This window comes from Polyodon spathula, chromosome 2 (genome assembly GCF_017654505.1).
Source record: "Polyodon spathula isolate WHYD16114869_AA chromosome 2, ASM1765450v1, whole genome shotgun sequence".
Classification (NCBI taxonomy): Eukaryota; Metazoa; Chordata; class Actinopteri; order Acipenseriformes; family Polyodontidae; genus Polyodon; species Polyodon spathula.
Window position 1 is genome coordinate 48,849,209 of NC_054535.1, and position 21,084 is coordinate 48,870,292.

The 21,084-nt window shown below is 39.6% G+C and overlaps 1 protein-coding gene across 1 annotated transcript in view; it reads left to right on the forward strand.

Moving 5' to 3' along the window:
- LOC121297390 (teneurin-3-like) overlaps positions 1–21,084 on the forward strand; it is a 258,654-nt gene that overhangs the window by 60,584 nt on the left and 176,986 nt on the right. The window contains exon 3 of the mRNA XM_041223701.1: positions 7,335–7,610. Within this exon, the coding sequence (XP_041079635.1) occupies positions 7,335–7,610 (276 nt within the window). The remainder of the gene's footprint in view (positions 1–7,334; positions 7,611–21,084) is intronic.

A 21,084-nucleotide genomic window follows, 5' to 3' on the forward strand; every position in this document is an offset into this window, starting at 1 on the left:
TGAGCATTGAAGTTTGGAATAAAATATTAAGTTTAAGAAAGTGTGTGTGCATCATTTTATAATTTCACAAAATGGGACACCATAGGAAGGGTCTGAATACTTTTGCAAGGCACTGTATACAGTATATATATATATATATATATATATATATATATATATATATATATATATATATATATATATATATAGAGAGAGAGAGAGAGAGAGAGAGAGAGAGAGAGAGAGAGAGAGAGAGAGAGAGAGAGAGAGAGTAACGGATGTAGCAGGACAGGGGGCCTGCAATGTAAGAATGTTTGTTTTATGGCAGGGATTGGGTTAAAAAGCTAATTGCATCTGGCTGCTATTGATAATTAGAGCCAGGTGCAGGGTTTAAAAGGAGTGCAGCCAGTCTGCTGTAGGCTGCTCAGTAGAAGGACATGTGAAGAAGTACTCTGTGTCCGAACAGTCACGGTGTAAGTACTGCCTGGTGTTTAGTTTTGTAAATTGTGTGTTTTGTTTTAGAGCAGGTAAACAACTTATCTGTCCTGCGAGACAGTCAGGGACCTGCTGTGTGTGTAGTTAGTGTTCGTGAGAGCTAGGTTTTGTTTGTTTATTTTTTAATAAAAGTGCGCAGTAGGGCTAAAATCAAAGTTTTATCTCTGGGTCACATTTTTAAAGGGACACGAACCCGACACTACGACCAATCCTATCACATATGGTGTCAGAACCTTGGAACACCATTGTTGACCCAGAAAATAAAAATAAAAAATGGATCCAGAATTAAAGGAACTACTGGAACAAATAAAAAGAAATACATCTATTCAGGAAGAACTGAATAGGAAATGGAGACAGGAGCGGGGGCTGCCAGACCAGCAGAGCTGGACTTTCTCTTCCAAAGATAGGTGCTGGCAAGACAAGCCAAACAAGAGGAGTTGCCTCTGCTGCCACCATCTGGAGAAGAGGAGCTGGAGCTGCCTCTGCCTCCATCACCTGGAGAAGAGGAGCAGGAGCTGCCTCTGCCTCCATCACCTGGAGAAGAGGAGCAGGAGCTGCCTCTGCCTCCACCACCTGGAGAAGAGAAGAGGAGCAGGAGCTGCCTCTGCCTCCACCACCTGCAGGTGGACCTCTTCTCCACTCGTCTCTGACGGGAGACGGAGGTAGTGGACCTCCCTCATCTCTGCGAGAAGAGGAGAGGAGGCAGGGAGGAGCAGGAGCTGCCTCTGCCTCCACCATCTGGAGAAGCTGAGGAGCTGGAGCTGCCTCTGCCTCCATCACCTGGAGAAGAGGAGCAGGAGCTGCCTCTGCCTCCACCATCTGGAGAAGAGGAGCTGGAGCTGCCTCTGCCTCCATCACCTGGAGAAGAGGAGAGGAGCAGGAGCTGCCTCTGCCTCCATCCCCTGGAGAAGAGGAGCTGGAGCTGCCTCTGCCTCCATCCCCTGGAGAAGAGGAGCTGGAGCTGCCTCTGCCTCCATCCCCGCTGAGGAGGAGAGGAGCTGGAGCTGCCTCTGCCTCCATCACCCTGGAGAGAGGAGCTGGAGCTGCCTCTGAGGAGCAGGATCTGCCTGGAGAAGAGGAGCTGGAGCTGCCTCTGCCTCCATCCCCTGGAGAAGGGAGAGGAGCTGGAGCTGCCTCTGTCTCCATCACCTGGAGAAGAGGAGCTAGGAGCTGCCTCTGCCTCCATCCCCTGGAGAAGAGGAGCAGAAGCAGGAGCTGAACTGCGCGGAGACGGAGTGGTGGACCGTATCCTCTCATCGACCTCGACGGGAGACAGGAAGGGTAGGGGACCTCGGGTTCTCTCGCTCGAGGGACGGAGGGGTGGACTCTTCTCCTCGTCCTCGACGGAGCGGAGGTCGAGGACTCTCTCGCAGGAGCTCCACCACCTGGAGCCTCCTCTGCCTCCACCACCTGGAGAAGAGGAGCAGGAGCTGCCTCTGTCTCCATCCCCTGGAGAAGAGGAGCTAGAGCTGCCTTTGTCTCCATCCCCTGGAGAAGAGGAGCAGGAGCTGCCTCTGTCTCCATCCCCTGGAGAAGAGGAGCTAGAGCTGCCTTTGTCTCCATCCCCTGGAGAAGAGGAGCAGAAGCTGCCTCTGCCTCCATCACATGAAGAAGAGTAGGAGGAGCTGCCTCTGCCTCCATCCCCTGGAGAAGAGGAGCAGGAGCTGCCTCTGCCTCCATCACCTGGAGAAGAGGAGCTGGAGCTGCCTCTGCCTCCATCACCTGGAGAAGAGGAGCTGGAGCTGCCTCTGTCTCCATCCCCTGGAGAAGAGGAGCTGGAGCTGCCTCTGCCTCCATCACCTGGAGAAGAGGAGCAGGAGCAGGAGCTGCCTCTGCCTACACCGCTGACGGTTACTAATAACGGAGAAGGGGTGAGACGCATAACTCCACCACAGCCCCGACCACCAGTCCGGCACTGTTGGACGCGGTCCTTTGCCCCGGGCTCGTCGGTCCCCTGGGTGGAATGCCTGGACCTCCCTCCTCTTGCCCTAGCTCCCAGGTCACAGGACTGCCTGCCACAGTTGTTTGCATGGTCCCTCACTCCGCTCCTCAAAAGGCAAAGACGTCACTACTTAGGAGTCGGACATCGCATGTGCTCCCCCTTCCCCCACTCTGTTCCCCCTGAGGCCTCAGTTGTCATTGCGCCAGTCCACAGCCGCGCACCTCTGCCTGCCATTTTTTGCTCCCGGCAAGCCACCTGGATCCCTCCTCGCTGGTTCGCATTCCCTTGAAGGTAGCGCCAGAGGGACAAACCCATCCTTATCTGTCCTGCGAGTCAGTCAGGGACCTGCTGTGTGTGTAGTCAGTGCTCCTGAGAGCTTGTTTTTTTTTTTGTTTATTTTCAAATAAAAATGTGCAGTAGCGCTAAAATCAAAGTTTTATCTCTGGGTCATGTTTTTAAAGGGGCACAAACCCAAACTATGGCCAATCCTTTCACTATATATATATATATATATATATATATATATATATATATATATATATATATATATATATATATGAAGAGTTTAGATGCAAAATGCGATATACGCCATTCGCATCTAAACTGAACTGAAAGCAGGATCATTCATCTCACAGTGCCTACTTTCTGATGTTCAATGTCATATGTCCTCATAACACGATATACACCATGTTACATACAATTCAAATGATCGTTTCTTTCCATAACGTGCTATGCGCCAGGTTTCTAATTTAGCAAAATTCGACATATCCACTGAGCCAATCGACGTGCAGTATCCCAGTGTGACCCTATTGGCAGAGCCCAGGAGGTATAGTAGCGTATTTAATCTTGTAAATTGTGATTTTATGATTAAATGATGAATAATTTAAAATAAAAATGCAACAAAGTAAATTTTATAACGGGGTGTAGCAATGGTGAATAAGCATTCACAAATACTGCTTAGAAAACTGTCACTCGATCGGACCTGTGGAACCTCCCTTCATCTCCCTTGCAATGCCAACCCCACTTAATGTTGTTCTATGTTTGTGTTCTCCCTCTGCGCGGGATGCGAAGTTTATCGTTTTAATTTACTGAAACGTGTTGCTTCTAACTTGGCTTCCTTTTTTCATCCCTCCACTTGACATTGAAATGCTCTTTGTACAGCTTCAAGGGGATTGTGACCATTCCCTTATCAGCTCAAAAGTCACATCTGCAACAAAAAACATTGACAATGCATAAACAAAAAAAAAAGGCTCCAACACCCCAGCGCTGGATTTGCAATGCCTGCCTCATCAATTGTCACTTCCCATACACTTACCTTGCATTCTTATTATCCCTTTTGGTCTTGTTCATCATCTTCATTGTTGGAAATATATTGCTTCATGCTCTTGCACATATTCTTGTATGTATGGGCTAAATGTCTGTCCATGTGTGCCCTGATCTACCTGTGCCTTACCTGCATGCTGTCCGTGTGTCTTCCCAAAGCATACCTGTCTGCGCCTGTGATGACGCCTCTCCCATTCCGTCTGTCTTTCTCTCTGTATTAGTGTTTGTAAGGATAACCAAGAACACTTCAGTCTGTGTTGAAGACTTTCCTTGGACATGTGTCTTAGCATCTTTATTCTGGTTAAACCCAGCAGATAAGAGAATGAGCATATCAATGTAAAGTGGAGCGTTGAAAAAAAAATAAGCTAAGTTAGAAGCAACAATTGTGTGAATGTTGAGCCCCAGCACCTTTCCAACTGTGCCTATTTGCTTGATGCTTGACAAGGTTGCCCCAGTTGCTGCTTCTAACCTGGGCTTTTGTGTTTGATGTCACAACTTTAAATGAAAATTGATAAATTAATCTTTTCTGTTTGTCCTATGGAGAGCACATTGACTGCTCTTTGCAAGTTGATTGCCTGAAATGGTCCTGGTAACCTGCCTGAGGCGGGAGGTAATATCCCTGCACGCCACATAGAGAAAAAAAAAAAAAAAAAAAAAAAAAAACCTTTTGTTAAATAACTAATTTCTCTGAGTGCTTTTTCCCTCTGCTGGGCATTATTGCTTAATTCCACTGATTGAAAAAGTTTAATAGCATAACCTGTGGGATCCAATGTAATACCAAGCAAGCCAAGCAGGGAGAATGGAGAGTGTGGAACAACGCACGATCGGTTGATGAGATCTATGGACAGTGGAACAGGGCAGGATCAGTTTCCTCATCAGGTCAACATATGATGTTCTCCCATCACTACATAACCTTAATCTATGGGTAGGAGAGGATCTGTGGTGTCTTTTGTGTTCATTGCCACCTACATTAAGACACAGGATATAAGGTGGGTCTTCGCCAAGGACGGTTTACGTTGCGTCATGACCAGGTTCTGCAATGTCTGGTCTTAGCATTGGAAGACAAGCACAGCATGACAGGTTGCCACCAATTCCAGCAATATATGACACACGAAGAACAACATTCCTCTGTCCAGGAGAGCAACCACCAAGAAAGGGTATTAAAACCATAACTTGTCTAGGACAACTGGAAACTGCTAGAGACTGAAAAATGTTGGAAGATGTTGGACGACGGCTTATTTTCCCACATGAGATTGCCACCACTAACCTTCACCCTGATATTGTCTTGTGGTCTGGATCAGCACACCTTGCTCACCTGGTAGAGTTAACAGGGCCATGGGAGAATGCTGTGTATGAGACGAATGAAAGGAAGAAACTTCGGTACCCACAACAGCGAGGATGGAGAGTCCGGGTTTACTCGGTGGAGGTGGGTTGTCGAGGATTTATGGCACACCTCACAACCCGGCTTCTCAGAGGCATCAGATTCAATGGTCAAGAGTTGAGACGCATAGTGAAGATCTAAGCAGCAGAGAGGGGCAGCAGCTGGCTCTGGTTGAGACGAAAAGATTCTGGGGTGGGGACCTCAAGCATAGCAGAAAGAAAGCAACGTCGATGTAAAGGAAGGTAAGTAAACTGGGCTTAGCTGAGTGGAGGACGGAGGGGGTTGATGCTGGGATGCCAGAATCACTGTCAAGCCCATTTTAGGTGTTGTGGGCTAGTCGACGAAACACCAAGGATGGAAGGTGTCCGCTAGAAGACCTCAGAAAAGTACCCGACTCAGCACAGTCCAGACGGTTATCATGTTGATGCACTAGGGAGGTTGCAGTGTGGTTGATCCCTGGAGCCAGCATTGCAGCCATTGTGTGTGCTGATGCACCAGGGAGGCAAAATAGGCTGATCCCTGGAGCCAGCAATACACTTCAGCCATCAAAACCAGGCAGAAGGATATCTATAGCATCAGATGGAAGGAAACACAGATGGATCACATTAGTTTACAGTAAAATAGATTCTGTCTTAGTTGGTGCTTATCTTGGCGAGCATCACACATAATCTCATGTAATGAAAATCAACCTAAATAACATTAGTTCAGCAGAGGGCTTTTTAGATATAATTTTTCCTTTAAAAAACTGCATTTTTTTCCTCGTTTTTTCTCCCTTGTGGTCATCTATGAAGATGTGTAAATATTAAACATGGTCGAATAAATCATTGAAATGTACTGTATTGTCCAAGTTTTATTGCAGAACACGCATTGTAGCTTCATGTGCCCAGAACAATCACAACAGGCATACTGGCATCTAGTGCGGTGGTTTGGAGTATCAGTTTGATCTTCTGTGTGCATTTAAGAGCAATGCAGGTTTAATATAAATATTTAAGGATCTGGAAACAAAAAAAAATAGACATGTGATAGGGCCAGGCTTAGAAATCCCTAATATATGTGTTGCGTATTGCAGTTTGATTAAGACTCTATGAAAGGGACTGCTGTACTCCATTCATTGTCATGCTGTCATTGTGCATAAGCATTAAAGCACTGTGCTGTTCTCAGGTGTTAAGTCTGTAAATATGTAACAGAGGCTGTTTGACTTGTGGCTAGTTATAGCATATCATTTTAATAATTTAAGAAAGGTCCTTTGTAAGAGTTTGCAGTTTGTGACTTAGATAGGCCTATCTGGTTCAGCTGACAGCAGTAAAATCATTTAGGCATATGAAAGCACAGCAGGAGTCAGCATAGAAATAATGTTTGCTTTAGATATTTAGGCTTTAACTTTTACCAGGTAAATTGTGAGGTAGAATATTGACAGTAACTGATTCACCCATTTTTCTGGACCATAATTTACTTTTTAGAATGAAGTGTACAAATTTGTCTTGATTGTCTTTCTGAAAGCAAAAATAACTACAGTATAAAACTGGAAACATGTTATTTGCACATAGGGGATTTATTAATTTGGTGATTGCTCTTTACGGTACGAATATGTGGTGTTTACAGTAGACTAGTGTATTGTGTAACTTTATGAACTCACAAAACTTGCTTTGCTGACTCAACCAAAAAAAAAAACTTATGTTCTCGCTTTTTTTGTTTTTTTTCTTTGACACCTAAAAAATTGTGGATTAAAGAATGGCTTTTACAAATTTGAATAAGTCTGATGAGCCCTTTTAAATCATTTAATTAAAGAAGATTGTGGGTTTGCCTCTGACAGATGTCACTGTGGATTTATGCTGTTTAGGTGACACTGTATATGATATTAAGTGACCTGAGATAATCTTTAAAAGGATCAGGCTATCAATTTTCTTCCAATTCTAAAGCCAGGAACTCACCGCTGTTTAGAACCCTTAAAAGAATGTTGCCCTCCCTTGTTTTACCTGTCCGATTGTGTTTATCCAACACCTGAATGGACTTCATAGTTACTTAAGTAGCTAACAAAACAGCACTGATAGCTGAGGATGTAGGAGAAGGCTCTTAAATTGTAGAAACAAAAGAAACCACTTAGGCATAACATCCAGAGGCCCTGATAAACAAAACTCTGGTGATTTATGAGAAAAACGTAAATTTACACAACTGTTTGCCTCCAATTTTGGTTGTTTATTTTCCTTGAAACAGGGCAGAATTTTACCCTGAGGCAGCTGGGGATTTGTGAACCGGCAACTCGTAGAGGATTGGCCTTTTGTGCAGAAATGGGCCTCCCCCACCGAGGGTACTCCGTGGGTGCAGGGTCAGATGCCGACACCGAAAATGAAGTGATGTCTCCCGAGCACGCCATGCGATTGTGGGGCCGAGGAGTCAAGTCGGGACGCAGCTCATGCCTGTCAAGCCGCTCCAATTCGGCCCTTACTCTAACTGACACAGAACATGAAAACAAGTCCGACAGTGAGACTGGTGAGTCGGTTTCACCCTTTTTTTAACCCCAACTTTGTTCTTCTACACACTTTGTAGGGAGAGGGAGTCCAAACATTATGTAATGACAAAAGGAATTGGTATTTAACAAGGAACAGTTCTGTGCATGGAATGTTTATGATGTTGAATAATAAGTTATTGTAAATGCAGTGTTGCCTAAATAGCGATACATTTTACTTCTCTGATATTGTACTGACAGGCAGAGTTAAAAAGCTGCAGCCATAGTTAGGGGATTAATGAGTTTGATGGCTTCCCTGTGTAGAAGAAGAAAAAAAAAATCTACATAAGACTGCATCACCTGTATTGTTCTCTGTAGGGATGCAAAGCAAGTTGTTATACAGTTACATCTAGGGCTAGACTGTAATCAAAGATATCTTTGTAACTTCCACTCCAAGATGTCTGAGAAATTTCATAATGCTAAAATGGATGAGTGAGCACATACAGTGCTTTGTTAATAGGGTTCAGTGGTTTGAAGTGCAAATTTGATCATGCTTGAAACTAGTAGGGATGATGTGTGCAACCTGAAATAGTAAAAAAAACAAAAAAAACAAAACCAACTAAAAAAAACTATAAATTGTCCTTCAGGGAGTAAGTTACAGTGGCATTTCCTAATTATGGCTAATTAAAAAATGGCTTTTTGTTTATCGTAAAAATCATCAATTTTGTTGTAGAAGAAAACCCAGCAGATTATGTTTGTGCATTGCTTCAATTTAATCATACAGGTACAGTCCTTATAAAAATGGCTATTTTATTTTTTCTCACGTTTCTTTTTTAATGAGGTACACAATTGCCAGGAAATGCTTTTTAATGCTGTGATATATACAGAGTTCATATGGGTCATGAAATCTGTGTTTGTAGTGTAAGAGGTGTGACAGGTCATTTTGTATTTTTAGTAAAAAAAAAATGAAACCAAGGTTCTAGTAGTGTTATATTACTAGTGTGTTATATTACTAGTGTGTTACCTATGGCTATTGACAGTAACATGACATGTTTTAAATATGTTATTTATTTAATATGTTTGTTATTAAGAAACTAGAAAAAAAATGCTACCACAGCTATATGATTGCTAACATTAGAGTGAGAGTCGATTGAACCATTATAGTAACATTTGCAAGGGTATATATTTTCTTGGTTGGTGATGTATTTAATTTACTTTTATAAGAAAAATATATTATTGAATCCATTTTAAGCACAATGCATTTGTCTTTATAGAAAATGTGTTAAAGTGGCCTGTTTTATAAAACTACAGTACCTGGCGATTTTAAAGTAATGACGTGTGCTTTTGTAAGTGTCTTTTTTTTTCTTGTCCTTGGAAAAAAAAAAAAAACAATGGTAGCAGTAACATTGTTTTAATTTATGATTTTGAAAGTGAAAAAAAAAAAGCTGAATTCGCTTTCTTTATCATTAGTAGTATTTGAATAGATTGTTAGGAATTATGTTATAGCAGTCAGGATTTCAGGTGGTTAGTTGTCAAGGGACCTAATTTCAAAAAACTTGTAAGTCCTTTGAGGGCCAGATTGTTCCTAATTGTACAGATTAATATCTTTAATTACCGGTACCAAACTAAATGTTCTTTTATTGCGGTTTGCACATTAGTTTGCTTATTTACGAAGAAAATAATATACAGTTATAATTATACTTTTTTTTCCAAACATAAAACAGTCATCACAGTTTCCCGAAGGATTAAACCTTGGAGACAGGTAAAGCAGTACATGTAACTGGAAGGGGAAAAAACACATAATCGCTCATTTTGGTTAATAAGTTGCATGTTCACTGAGGGTGAGACGATAGACCAAGGTCACGATACGATACATGTGACGATACACAAGCTACGATACGATTCGTATCACGATGCTTATGAAAACTCATCACTGCTTGACGGACATGAAAGTATTTCAGATCTATACACAGATTCAGTTGAAAGTCAATTACCTGTATTTACCACTAAGTTGTTTGCATTTAAAGACAAAGCAGAATGTCAGCATGAGTTTCTGGGATATCAGATTTAACTTCATTAACCAAATCTTCTTACCACATTTCTGAGAAAGGAAAAATACTAAGCAATGTGTTGATAACTATTAAAGTACAAACTTTGTTTATGTGTTTCTTTAGAAAAATCTAAATATCAAGTCATTCAGCTTTTTTGATTGCATCATATTTAACATTAATTATTATTATTATTATTATTATTATTATTATTATTATTATTATTATTATTATTATTATTATACCATACATTTTGTCACTAAGTATTTGTGTTTTTCAAGTTAAGTTATTCTATACTATGCTGTTTTTAAATGTGGTTAGAAATTATTTAAATTAGTAGATTAAAATTAATGATAACATTAATATAAAATAAGTAATTTTCATCAGGATTAACACTGTTCGCTTCCTCGTTCCTCATTCCTACACAGCGATACACGATACACGATGAGTGTCTCACCACAAATGTTCAAAGCCTGAGCAAAAAGAAATAAGAGCAACACAGATAAATGTGAGATCAAATAACAAAGCTGTTACGGTAAGTTAAAAAAAAGGTACAGCTGGTCAGGATGATTAATCATACTTCTTTATTTTTATACACACGCACATATATTTATCCAAGAGAACTGTACAGGGCAGTACAGGGTCACAATGCAAGCTTAATATAGAAATAAACTATAGTTTACAGTGAATGCAAATAATATAACTAAAATACAATATGAACTAGGATGCAACAAGCATTTTAACAGACATCCTCTTTAGTGAAATGCATATCGCTAATACAAAGTGTAATTAAGATTACTATTTTGTTTTGATTTGAAAAAGCCTGAGCATTTAACTGCGTCTTTTTATATAGTTACTTAATGTAAACTATACATAACTATACTTAGTAATTTTACTGTTTTTTAATTTTTATTTCTGTCAAATAAATGGTAAAAAATAAGTTAATTGCAATTAATTTGCAGCTTTATGTATTTTATTTCAGTTGTAACCTAATTGGTAGGGACGAAAAGGTTAATATCATGCTTGATATTAAGGGGTACATTATTTTGTTTCAAAAAGGAAAAAGGCATGGTACCAGAAATATACGAAAATAAATTATTTTAGTCTTTTTTCCTTATGTGAATTGTAATTTGTGTTTTTTTTTTTTTTTTTTTTTCCTTTCTTAATTTTGATGCGTGGTACATTTAAACCTTTTACATGTATATATTTTTTCATTTGTTTAACTTTAGTTCCTAAAGGCTGCTACACACCAGACGCGATGCGTCAAGCGGAACTCTGCAACGATGCATCAAAATGAATAGAACCTATATTTTTGCTAAGTATCTTTCACACCACATGCGACGTGGCAGGCAACGCAGGAGCGGCACTGGAGCAGCTCGAACTAAATAGGATTGAATCCTACTTTTTGTAATTTTGTCGCTCATCAACTAGGGCATTGAGCAATCAGGGAACAGCTTCAGTTAAAACATCTCATCACGTCTGGTGTTTGGAGACCTTAAAAGTGACGTCCTTACCACAGTTGGTACAGTTTATTCTTGCAAATCAGTGCCAAAGACACCTGGTGTGTGTGTGTGTGTGTGTGTGTGTGTGTGTGTGTGTGTGTGTGTGTGTGTGTGTGTGTGTGTGTATGTGTGTGTGCAGTGCCTATAGAAAGTCTACACCCCCTTTCAAAAGTTTCACCTTTTGTTGCCTTATAGCCTGGAATAAATATATATATATATATATATATATATATATATATATATATTCATTTATCTACACATCCTACCCCGCAACTTTCAAGTGAAAAAAATATTCTAGAAATTGGTAGAAAATTAATTAAAAATAAAAACTGAAATAGCTTGGTTGGATAAGTGTCCACCCCCTTGTAATAGCAATCCTAACTTAGCTCAGGTGTAACCAATCGCCTTCAAAATCACACATCAAGTTAAGTGGCCTCCACCTGTGTTAAGTTGTAGTGATTCACATGATTTCAGGATAAATTCAGCAGTCCCTGTAGGTACCCTCTGCTGGGTAGTGCATTTCAAAGCAAAGACTCAACCATGAGCACCAAGGCGCTTTCAAAAGAACTCCGGGACAAAGATGTTGAAAGGCACAGATCAGGGGATGCGTATAAAAAAATATCAAAGGCCTTGAATATCCCTTGGAGCACGGTCAAGAAGATTATTAAGAAATGGAAGGTGTACTGCACCACCAAGACCCTTCCTAGATCAGGCCATCCTTCCAAACTAGATGAATGAGCAAGAAGGAGACTGATCAAACTGGCTACAAAGAGGCCAATGGCAACTTCGCTACAGGCTTTTATGGCCAAGACTGGTCAAAGTGTGCATGTGACAACAATATCCCAATTTCTCCACAAACCTGGCCTGTATGGTAGGGTGCCAAGAAGGAATCCATTACTCAAGAAAGCCCACCTTGAATCCTGTTTTGAAGTATGCAAAAAAACACAGGAGATTCTGTAGCCATGTGGCAAAAAGTTTTGTGGTCTGACAAAACTAAAATGGAACTTTCTGGCCTAAATGCAAGGTGTTATGTTTGGCGCAAACCCAACACAGCGTACCACCCAAAGAACACCATCTCTACTGTGAAGCACGGTGGTGGCAGCATCATGTTATGGGGGTGTTTCTCATCGGCAGGGACTGTGGCACTTGCCAGGATAGAAGGGAAAATGAATGGAGCAAAGTACAGAGAAGTCCTTGAGGAAAACCTGCTGCCCTCTGCAAGAAAGCTGAAACTGGGGTGGAAGTTCACCTTTCAGCATGACAACAACCCAAAGCACACAGCCAAAGCTACACTGGAGTGGCTAAGGAACAAAAGGGTAAATGTCCTAGTGGCTTAATCAGAGCTCTGACCTAAATCCAATCGAAAATTTGTGGCATGACTTGAAGATTGCTGTTCATCAGCGCTCCCCAAGAAACTCGACAGAGCTTGAACAGTTTTGTAAAGAAGAATGGTCAAATATTGCCAAATCTAGGTGTGCAAAGTTGGTAGAGACATATCCCAACAGACTCACAGCTGTAATTGCTGCCAAAGGTGCTTCCACCAAGTATTAACTCAGAGGGGTGGCGACTTATCCAATTATGATCTTTCAGTTTTGTATTTATATATATATATATATATATATATATATATATATATATATATATATATATATATATATATATATAATATAATTTTTTTTTCAATGAAAACATTTTTCTCTTTAACAGTGTGGAGTATGGTGTGTAGATAAGTAGATTAAATGCATGAAAGTCTGAGACACTGACACAACAAAATGAAAAAAAGTTCAAGAGGGTGTAGACTTTCTATAGGCATTTTTGCATTGTCTGATAATTTAAATTATTTCTTTGTTTAGCACCTAGAAATAATGTATCATTAGCAAAAATGTGTAACTGTTTGGACAGTTTAAGCTGCAGTTATGCCTGTGAAGTACAGCTGGAACTGCTGAAAGGATTATTCCTTAAATAAAAGTGGCACATGGTGTTTAGATTTGAAAAATATGGGACAGGTAATATGTTTATTGTGGCTAAGCCTGTTTTTACTCTGTTATTGCAGAGTTGTAGATATTACTGATTTATGCCGAACTGGGTGATAGCTGAATCAATCCTTTATCTCTGTCCTAGCAGCTTTCATTGAGCTACCATCAAAACAAATGGGAGTTGTTCTCATAGTTAATCATTATTTTGTGGCTCTATCACATTCATTGATTTAATGCAAGAGATAATCGGCTTACTTTTGTTAATAGATTTCGCTGGAATTAGCCATATAAAATCCATGCCTGCCTGGTCCCATCTGTATAGTCTGGAAAATACTGTCCTGCAGCAGCAACCACTCAGGAAACAGTTCTGAGGAATGTGTTTCAGTTTCAATGTTTTGATCTATCATTGTTTCCTAGGTCTGGGCTGTTTAACCTAAGGTTAGCCACTGTTTACTTGGCTGCACTGTTGGCACTCTACTGTGCTATGTTAACATCAAAGTAGGAAAAGTAATTGTGTTTTGAAAGCCTGCATAATTTGAAACAGTCCTTGTCCAAGACTGAATATATTATTTCTAGCTGTCCACATAAGTCATTAACTCTTGTTTAAGGGGGAGGCCATCTGAAAACATATTCTTCATTTTGTATAGATAATTCAGACCAACACTGATGTAAATCACATGTAATGCATTTTTGTCAATCCATAGTTTTAAATTCCAGTAATAGAGATTCCAATGTGGCTTTTCACAACTCAGAAGAATCTTAAAGGAGCTGCACTATTACAAAGGATATTTTAGGAATTTTGGCCTGTTTCCTCTTGCAGGGCCTTTGGAAGCCTTGTCCCACAAAGAAGTGTTTCAACCGCGAACCTATTCTTTAAAAGAACTGTGTTTGACATACAATACAAGTAAAGAAAAAACTACTGAGTGCCAAAAGGGTAAACTAAGTTCTGTGCTGCTAATGTTTTCCACGCCCCTCAGTCTTTTTAATCCAAGCAAAACAGTGAATAAGAGAAAAATGCATCTCATGAGATCACAATGTGTGGTACATGGCTGATAGCACCTGCAACCACATCCTTAGGGTGAAATTGACGCCAGCACTGTGTCATCCTTGATGCCTCTGGAATAAAGGATTTCAAAAAGACACCGCTGTGCACTGACCTGGTTTCAATCCCTGCTGGCTAATTCCTTTGGTATCTTTTCATACAAGTCTGGGGGGTTTTGGTTGATACAGATCTTGTTAGTGGGGTTCCCAACTGTGTCTTTTATGTTTTAATTATAAAAATATTAATGCAGTTGGATCAAGCCCACTGAGATCGAACATCTCATTTGCAGAGGCTCCCTGTATGTAAAAAGCAGTTCAGGAAGATCACTAATTACTTGTAGTTACGTCTATTATATATATATATATATATATAGTTATATATATATATCTTATTATAGGTATCTCTATATTATATATTATATATATTTTATTTATTTTTTCTGTGAAGGGTGGTCTAGGCTGGCCAGCAGCAGAAACTAAAGCGTAAACATATTACCTATTCCATATTTTTCAGACAGAACTGTAGTTTTAGTGCTTTTGCGCACTTTTATTAACTCAAATACACAGTCTGGCCACTGGCCTTTTAGGAAGACAAACAAAACAAAAACCTAACTCCATTTATGCATACTAGCTAAACTTTTAAATAAATCCTAAAGCCGTTTACCGGTTGTACAAAACACAATTCCATTATCAAATACCTTTCGTTTAGGTCTCACCACACAGGTTGCACACAATCAATCAATCAATCAATCAATCTTTATTTTATATAGCACCTTTCATAGTGGACCACCATCACAAAGCACTTTAAATGATACAGTAAAAAACAACAGTGCATGTACATTAAATATAAGGCTAGGATGTGAAAAGAAAATTCTAAAACATTTTCCGAGCATTCTCCAAATGTGGTGCATTTTTGCTTGGGGATAAAAAGCAGGCCAGAGTCGGAGGACCTCAGCTTGTGGGCAGGGACATAATGGGTCAGCTAGCCAGTGAAGCTGGGCACAACATCTGATAAAGATCCTTCCGGCGGCATTCTGAACTAGCTGCAGTCTGTTTAAGGCACGTGCCTGGCGACCACCATAGAGAGTTGCAGTATTCGAGTTGAGAGAAGACAAATGCATGACAGAGTATCTCCGCATCCAGGACGGAAAAGTAGAGACGGACTTTGGAAATGTTTCAAAGAAGGTAGAAGATTTGACCATGGAGGAGATGTGGGCATGAAAGGAGAGGTTGCTGTCCAGAAGTACAACAAGGCTTCGTACAGTGGGGGAAGGCAGCAGTAGACAGTTTTCTGAGGTTCAGAGTAGCTATATTGAGATTCTTAAGTTGAGTTTTAGATTCTACTACAAGGAGTTCAGATTTGATAGTGTTGAGCTGAAGAAAATTGGCAGACATCCAGGCCTCGATGTCTTGAATGCAAGCCGAGAGCTGGACCATGGCAGAGGGGCTTCCAGGGTCGAGTTTTAAGTAGAGCTGGTTGTCGTCAGCATAGGAGTGAAACATTAGGCTATGTTGGCGGATGAGGTGACCCAAGCAAAGCATGTAGATGTTGAAGAGAAGAGGCCCAAGAACGACCCTTAAGGGACACAAGTGACTGGGTTTGCAACACCACTGCATCCACCATAGACAACAGACTGCATGCATCCAGATAGGTAAGAGGACATCCAGGAGAGACAGGTTCCAGAGATCCCAGGATACTTATGATGGCAGTCAAGAAGAATGCTATGGTCTATGTCAGTGTTTCCCAACCATGTTCCTGGCGGCACACAGTGTCTGCTGGTTTTTGTTCCAACACAACGCTTAATTTCTTAATTGAACCCTTCATTGAACTAAAAAAAGTGATTAACTGGGCGGTTACTGTTATTTTCAAGCTCTTTGTTTGTTGATACTGTTCAATTAAGCAACTGAGCGCTGCGTTGGAACAAAAACCAGCAGACACATTGTGCCACCAGGAACAGGGATGGGAAACACTGGTCTGTGGTGTCAAAAGCAGCTGTTAGGTCAAGGAGCACAAGCACAGATTGAGCACCAGCATCAGCATCAAGCAGGAGATCATTTACATTCCGGAGCAGAGCAGTTTCCGTAATGTGATGCGGCAGGAAACAACAAATGATTAATGCATAAAATGAAAAATAACATTCAAAAACTAATTGCATACTTTGACAAGTATTTGGGCACACTTACATTAGAATTGTGTGTGCCCATCCTTTGCTTCCTTTACAGGTTCCAGTCTTTTTTCTGTAATTTGAAACTAGTTCCTGGCATCTTTCTGGAGATATTTCTGACTTCAACACATACAGCTTTGAGTAATGCAATCGACTTTGGTTTCCTTTTTTGCATCAGAAGCCTTCAAGTACACAACATTTTGATGGGATTCAAGTCTGGGGACTGAGGTAGCCAATCCATAACTGTGTAATCTTCCTTTTTTTCAGAAATTCCTTTGTAGACTTTGTAGAATGCTGAGGGTCATTATCCTGCTGGAATACAAACTTCCGTCCAATAAGCCTTCTAGCACCGGGTAACAAATGAGAGTGCAAAATGTATTGATATTTTGCAGCATTCATTGATCCTTCTACAATACAAAGGTTGCCAGTGCCTGAGGAAGAAAAACAAGCCCATACCATCACACAAATGCCACCATGTTTAACACTGGGCATGATTAACTTATCTTTAAATTCTTCTCCTCTCTTCCTCCAAATATATTGTTGCTTTCTTGACCATCTTCTGTCAATTCTTATGTCAAATCTTTTGCAGTAATCCAAGGATTTTTCCCGGCTGCTGGAGCGATTCTTTTTCCAGATTTTGTAGAAATCTTTCTTGGTCTTTCATACCTGGAGCTAGTTGCAGTTGTTCTTGTTCTCCTGTGTTTGTCGATAACAGCCCACACAGTAGTTTTTGGTAAACCGAGTCTTTCTGCTATTTTTCTGGTAGTTTCTCCTTTTTCGTTTAGTTGAGATTTGTTGCTGTACTCTTTAGTTTTTACCATTTTTGTTGCATTTTTAAATCTCAAATTTCCAATTTATTTTTTAGCACTGATGACTATATATTTATTTATTCAATAATTACCAAGTGTTGATTTTCAATTGTGAAAATTGCCAATAATTAGCAATGAATGGGTTTCATACAAAATATGTTAATATATGTTAATATCCAAATACTTTTGTCAAAGTAGGAAATTTGTTTTTGCATGTTATTTTTCACTTTATGCATGTTATGTAATAACCTGTTGTTTTATTATTAAGCTGAATCTACTTTAATGTATATCTTTCAATAGAACATTTCGAAATTACTTTCTTTGTGGTTCTCATTTAACTGCCCAAATACTTTTGTCTGTGACTGCAGATTCTATCTATCCTATCTATCTATCTATCGGCCAGTGTTAATTGATCATCAATTATTTAGTTAACACCTGGCCACCTGCTGCACATGGCATTTCAGTTAGACAGGGAGGGAAGTCCAACCTCCCAGCCCTGCCATAGCTAATCAAACAAAAACACATTTTATCTACAAACCACCACAATACACACTATTTACAGGAACAGGCATCAGCCCTGCCACAATCATAAATAACCAGTGGGCAATTGTTGCCAATTCATATATAAAGAGGACAGAAAGTTAGGGTCCTTGTGGTGCCCCCAAAATAAAACAGTTAAAACAAAATAAAGACTATTTATCATTTTTTATAAGAACTTATTCACTCCTTATCACGTTGGAAGTAAGTTGTAATTGATGTCACCAAAGGGAAGCGATTTCTTTGCAAGTGAAGTAACAAACCACTGTAATATCAATATCATCACTGCATGCTATTCACCCATAACATATACCCTGGCAATACTGATATTTACAAAGAAGCAATCAACTATCAGTGGTATTTAAAAGCAGTAAAATAAAGCTGCACAAGGCTAAGCTTCAGGTGTAACCTCATGAACTGGCCATCAGTATTTATTTTCCAGGATTCAAAATTAAGAGATACACACCAGTTTGGGATTGGGATTATACATCTCATGGCAGCCGAATTGAACACATGCAAGCTAAAATCATATATACAAACAGAAGGTTGGAACTTTATATCATGAGTTCTCTAATAGATGTAGCCACTTTGATGTGTTATGTAAAAGAAACGCAACTGCTTTCTTACTGTATGTCATGAACAGGCTGGACAATCTTTTATATAGTAAACAGTGGGGTTTGTTTGTGGCCATCTTCAGGAATTTAATAAATACATGGTACATTAGTCTGGTTTGATTGGCAGGTGAGTAAACCAAATGGATTATGTAGCCCAGGCTCGTGGGAGTCCACGAACGTTCCAGATCTTTGAGGAGAAATGGTGCGCATAGCAGATAGTCAGATCTCAGTTTGATTTCTTGTATGGGATTGATAAGATACAGAAAAGCAGTAGAAAGTGTGGTTTATTTATTTAGACATCGGTTCAGTTCTGGCCTGGTATAAAAGAAAACCTTTTGACTTTGATCGTGAGCCAGTGTAGCTGATTATATATATACAGCCAGCAATTTCAAACCTGGCGATACGGTATAACCAGACACACTGTGCAAATGACAGGCCACAAACTGGGAGACCAAGAGTCACAACACCTGCCCAAGATCGACAGATCATTTTGCAGCATCTTCGTGATGTCAATTGTTAATCAGCACAATAAAAAGTCACTGCAACTGTCATTTTTCAGTCAAATTTAGTGAATTTTATCGACATGTAAATTATAAGTTTCTTTTGATGCTCAGTATATAATTCTCTGGTTGAGCATGACAGTTTATTTAAAGCAAGTCAAGAGCCGCAACTTGTCTTGTGCCACTAGACATACTTACACAGCATTCAAAAAGAGTAGCACTGATGCCCTTCGGCGGACCAATCTTGGAAGAATTTACAGTAGAATATACAGTACACCATTTATCAAAATGTGAAGAGCATGTTATCTGTTCACCACCTAGAACATCAATTTATTTGACACATTTAGTTACAAGTATGTAAATATATGCTAGCTGCTTTAAAATAACTTCTTTAACATATGAAATCAGTTGGAATTTTAATGTGAATTATGGCAAAGTGGTTTGCAGTGCGCAGGCGTAGTGGTGATGTGATTACGAAACAAGACAGACAATAAAGTTCACGATCCAAAAAAAAATGTTTATTTATAATCCTGGTCTGGTGACCACAAAGAATAATCCCAGGCAATACACAGTAATGCACTGTTTGTGGTTTGCAGTTCCAAAATAATAATACACAGTTCCAAAGAATAAACAGTAGAACACATACAAAGATGCACATGATCATAAGACCAGAGTGAGTGCTAAAGTGCTCCTGGTGAAATACAATTTACTCGTGCACAGTGGTGAATTGTTGTCCAGGTTTAGTGCTCTGGATCGTGGTAGCAGTCTAATAAGTCTTGGTTCAGCTTAACCATAACAAAAGAAACAGATCACGTAGCCACGTCCCCTTTTATACCGTCAGTCGCACCTCATTGGAATGCACAGAATGTTGAACTTTTTCTTGGTTTTGTAATTAATTTATTTTAAAAATTACTGATGCACCAAACATTTTATCCATGAAAGGGTCCTATTTGTTATGTATAAATATAATGCATATAACTGTCATTTTGATAAGGGTCAAAGAACAGCCTCTAGCAGGCTGTGATGTGTAACACAAAATTGGAAAACTTACATTTTTAATTCCCATAGAGGGGCTGTCATCCACAAGCTTGTGTTTCTTACATGATTAACTGAGCAGGAAGCAGATATAGATTGACTAGAATCAGGTTTGTAGGTACCAGATATTAGTTTACTATTAACCTGGTTGGAACATCATAGTATATACATATTAAAATCCAATTAGAAGGAATTTTACCTAGATAAATGATACATTGCAGCCAATGAATGCCTAAACATGAAGGTCAATTACATTTTATGGGTCACTTGAGAAAAAATGTTGGATGACCTACACTTAAACTTGCTTAGTGATGAACAGTTCTAAAAGGGCCCTACTTAAAATGTGTGACATTATCTTGTACCAAAGAAGCATTTGAACATTGGTACCATTTACAGTTTATATAAACTGAAAACTCAAGAAATGATGAGGCCACCAAATGAAAAGATCAACCACAGCTAGCATTGTTTTTGTAAAATGTAACCAAATTTATGATTGACTCACTGACTTAAATAAAAAAAAAAAATATTAATACTGAAATAAGTGTACATTCAGTGTGCCATACATTTGTAAGATTGTATAGTTAACTGTGTTAATAATAATTCAACTGTATTGGTATTGATATGTTAACCAAAATCAGACATAAAAAACAATACTGCTGGTTTAAAAAAAAAAATACTGCTGCTTGCATGAATGAATGAAAGGTCACCGACGTAAAGCAGCTGATGCGTTTTAAGGACATCTATAGACCGTGTCCCTCCTATTTAGTTTTATGTTACGCACACTGTACTGGCATTATAAACCAGTGGAGAATGATGGGCTTTGGTGAGCAGATCCCATGCGGCCCATGCAATGTGCAGAGCCAGCTGTTCTAAGGCTCACATGGCTCTCCTTTCTGAGCTTAACAGATGCTGCAGTATTTGTCAGGACACGACAAGCCTTCGCAGTACCTATTGCTGATTTTCTCAAAGAGCAGTTTAATTATTAACTGCTACAGTTCATTTGGGCTTCATCTGTAGAAGTGACAATTTTAAAAAGGCCTGAAGTAGTGAACACAGGCAGTGCATAAAGGAATCCGGTCCTGCCATTCTTTATTGCCAAGCGCTCCTGTCAGAATATACTGTAACTCTTCCTATTTGTGAGTGCTCAAGGAAATGTTAATTCCTTTAAATTGTAATTGTAATTTGTAATTGCTACATCAGGTCTGTTAATAGCCTGCACAGTTCTTCCTGGTACTGTGTTATCAAAACTGTCTGATTAGATTACCATTCGGAACAAAACTTTACCCCACTT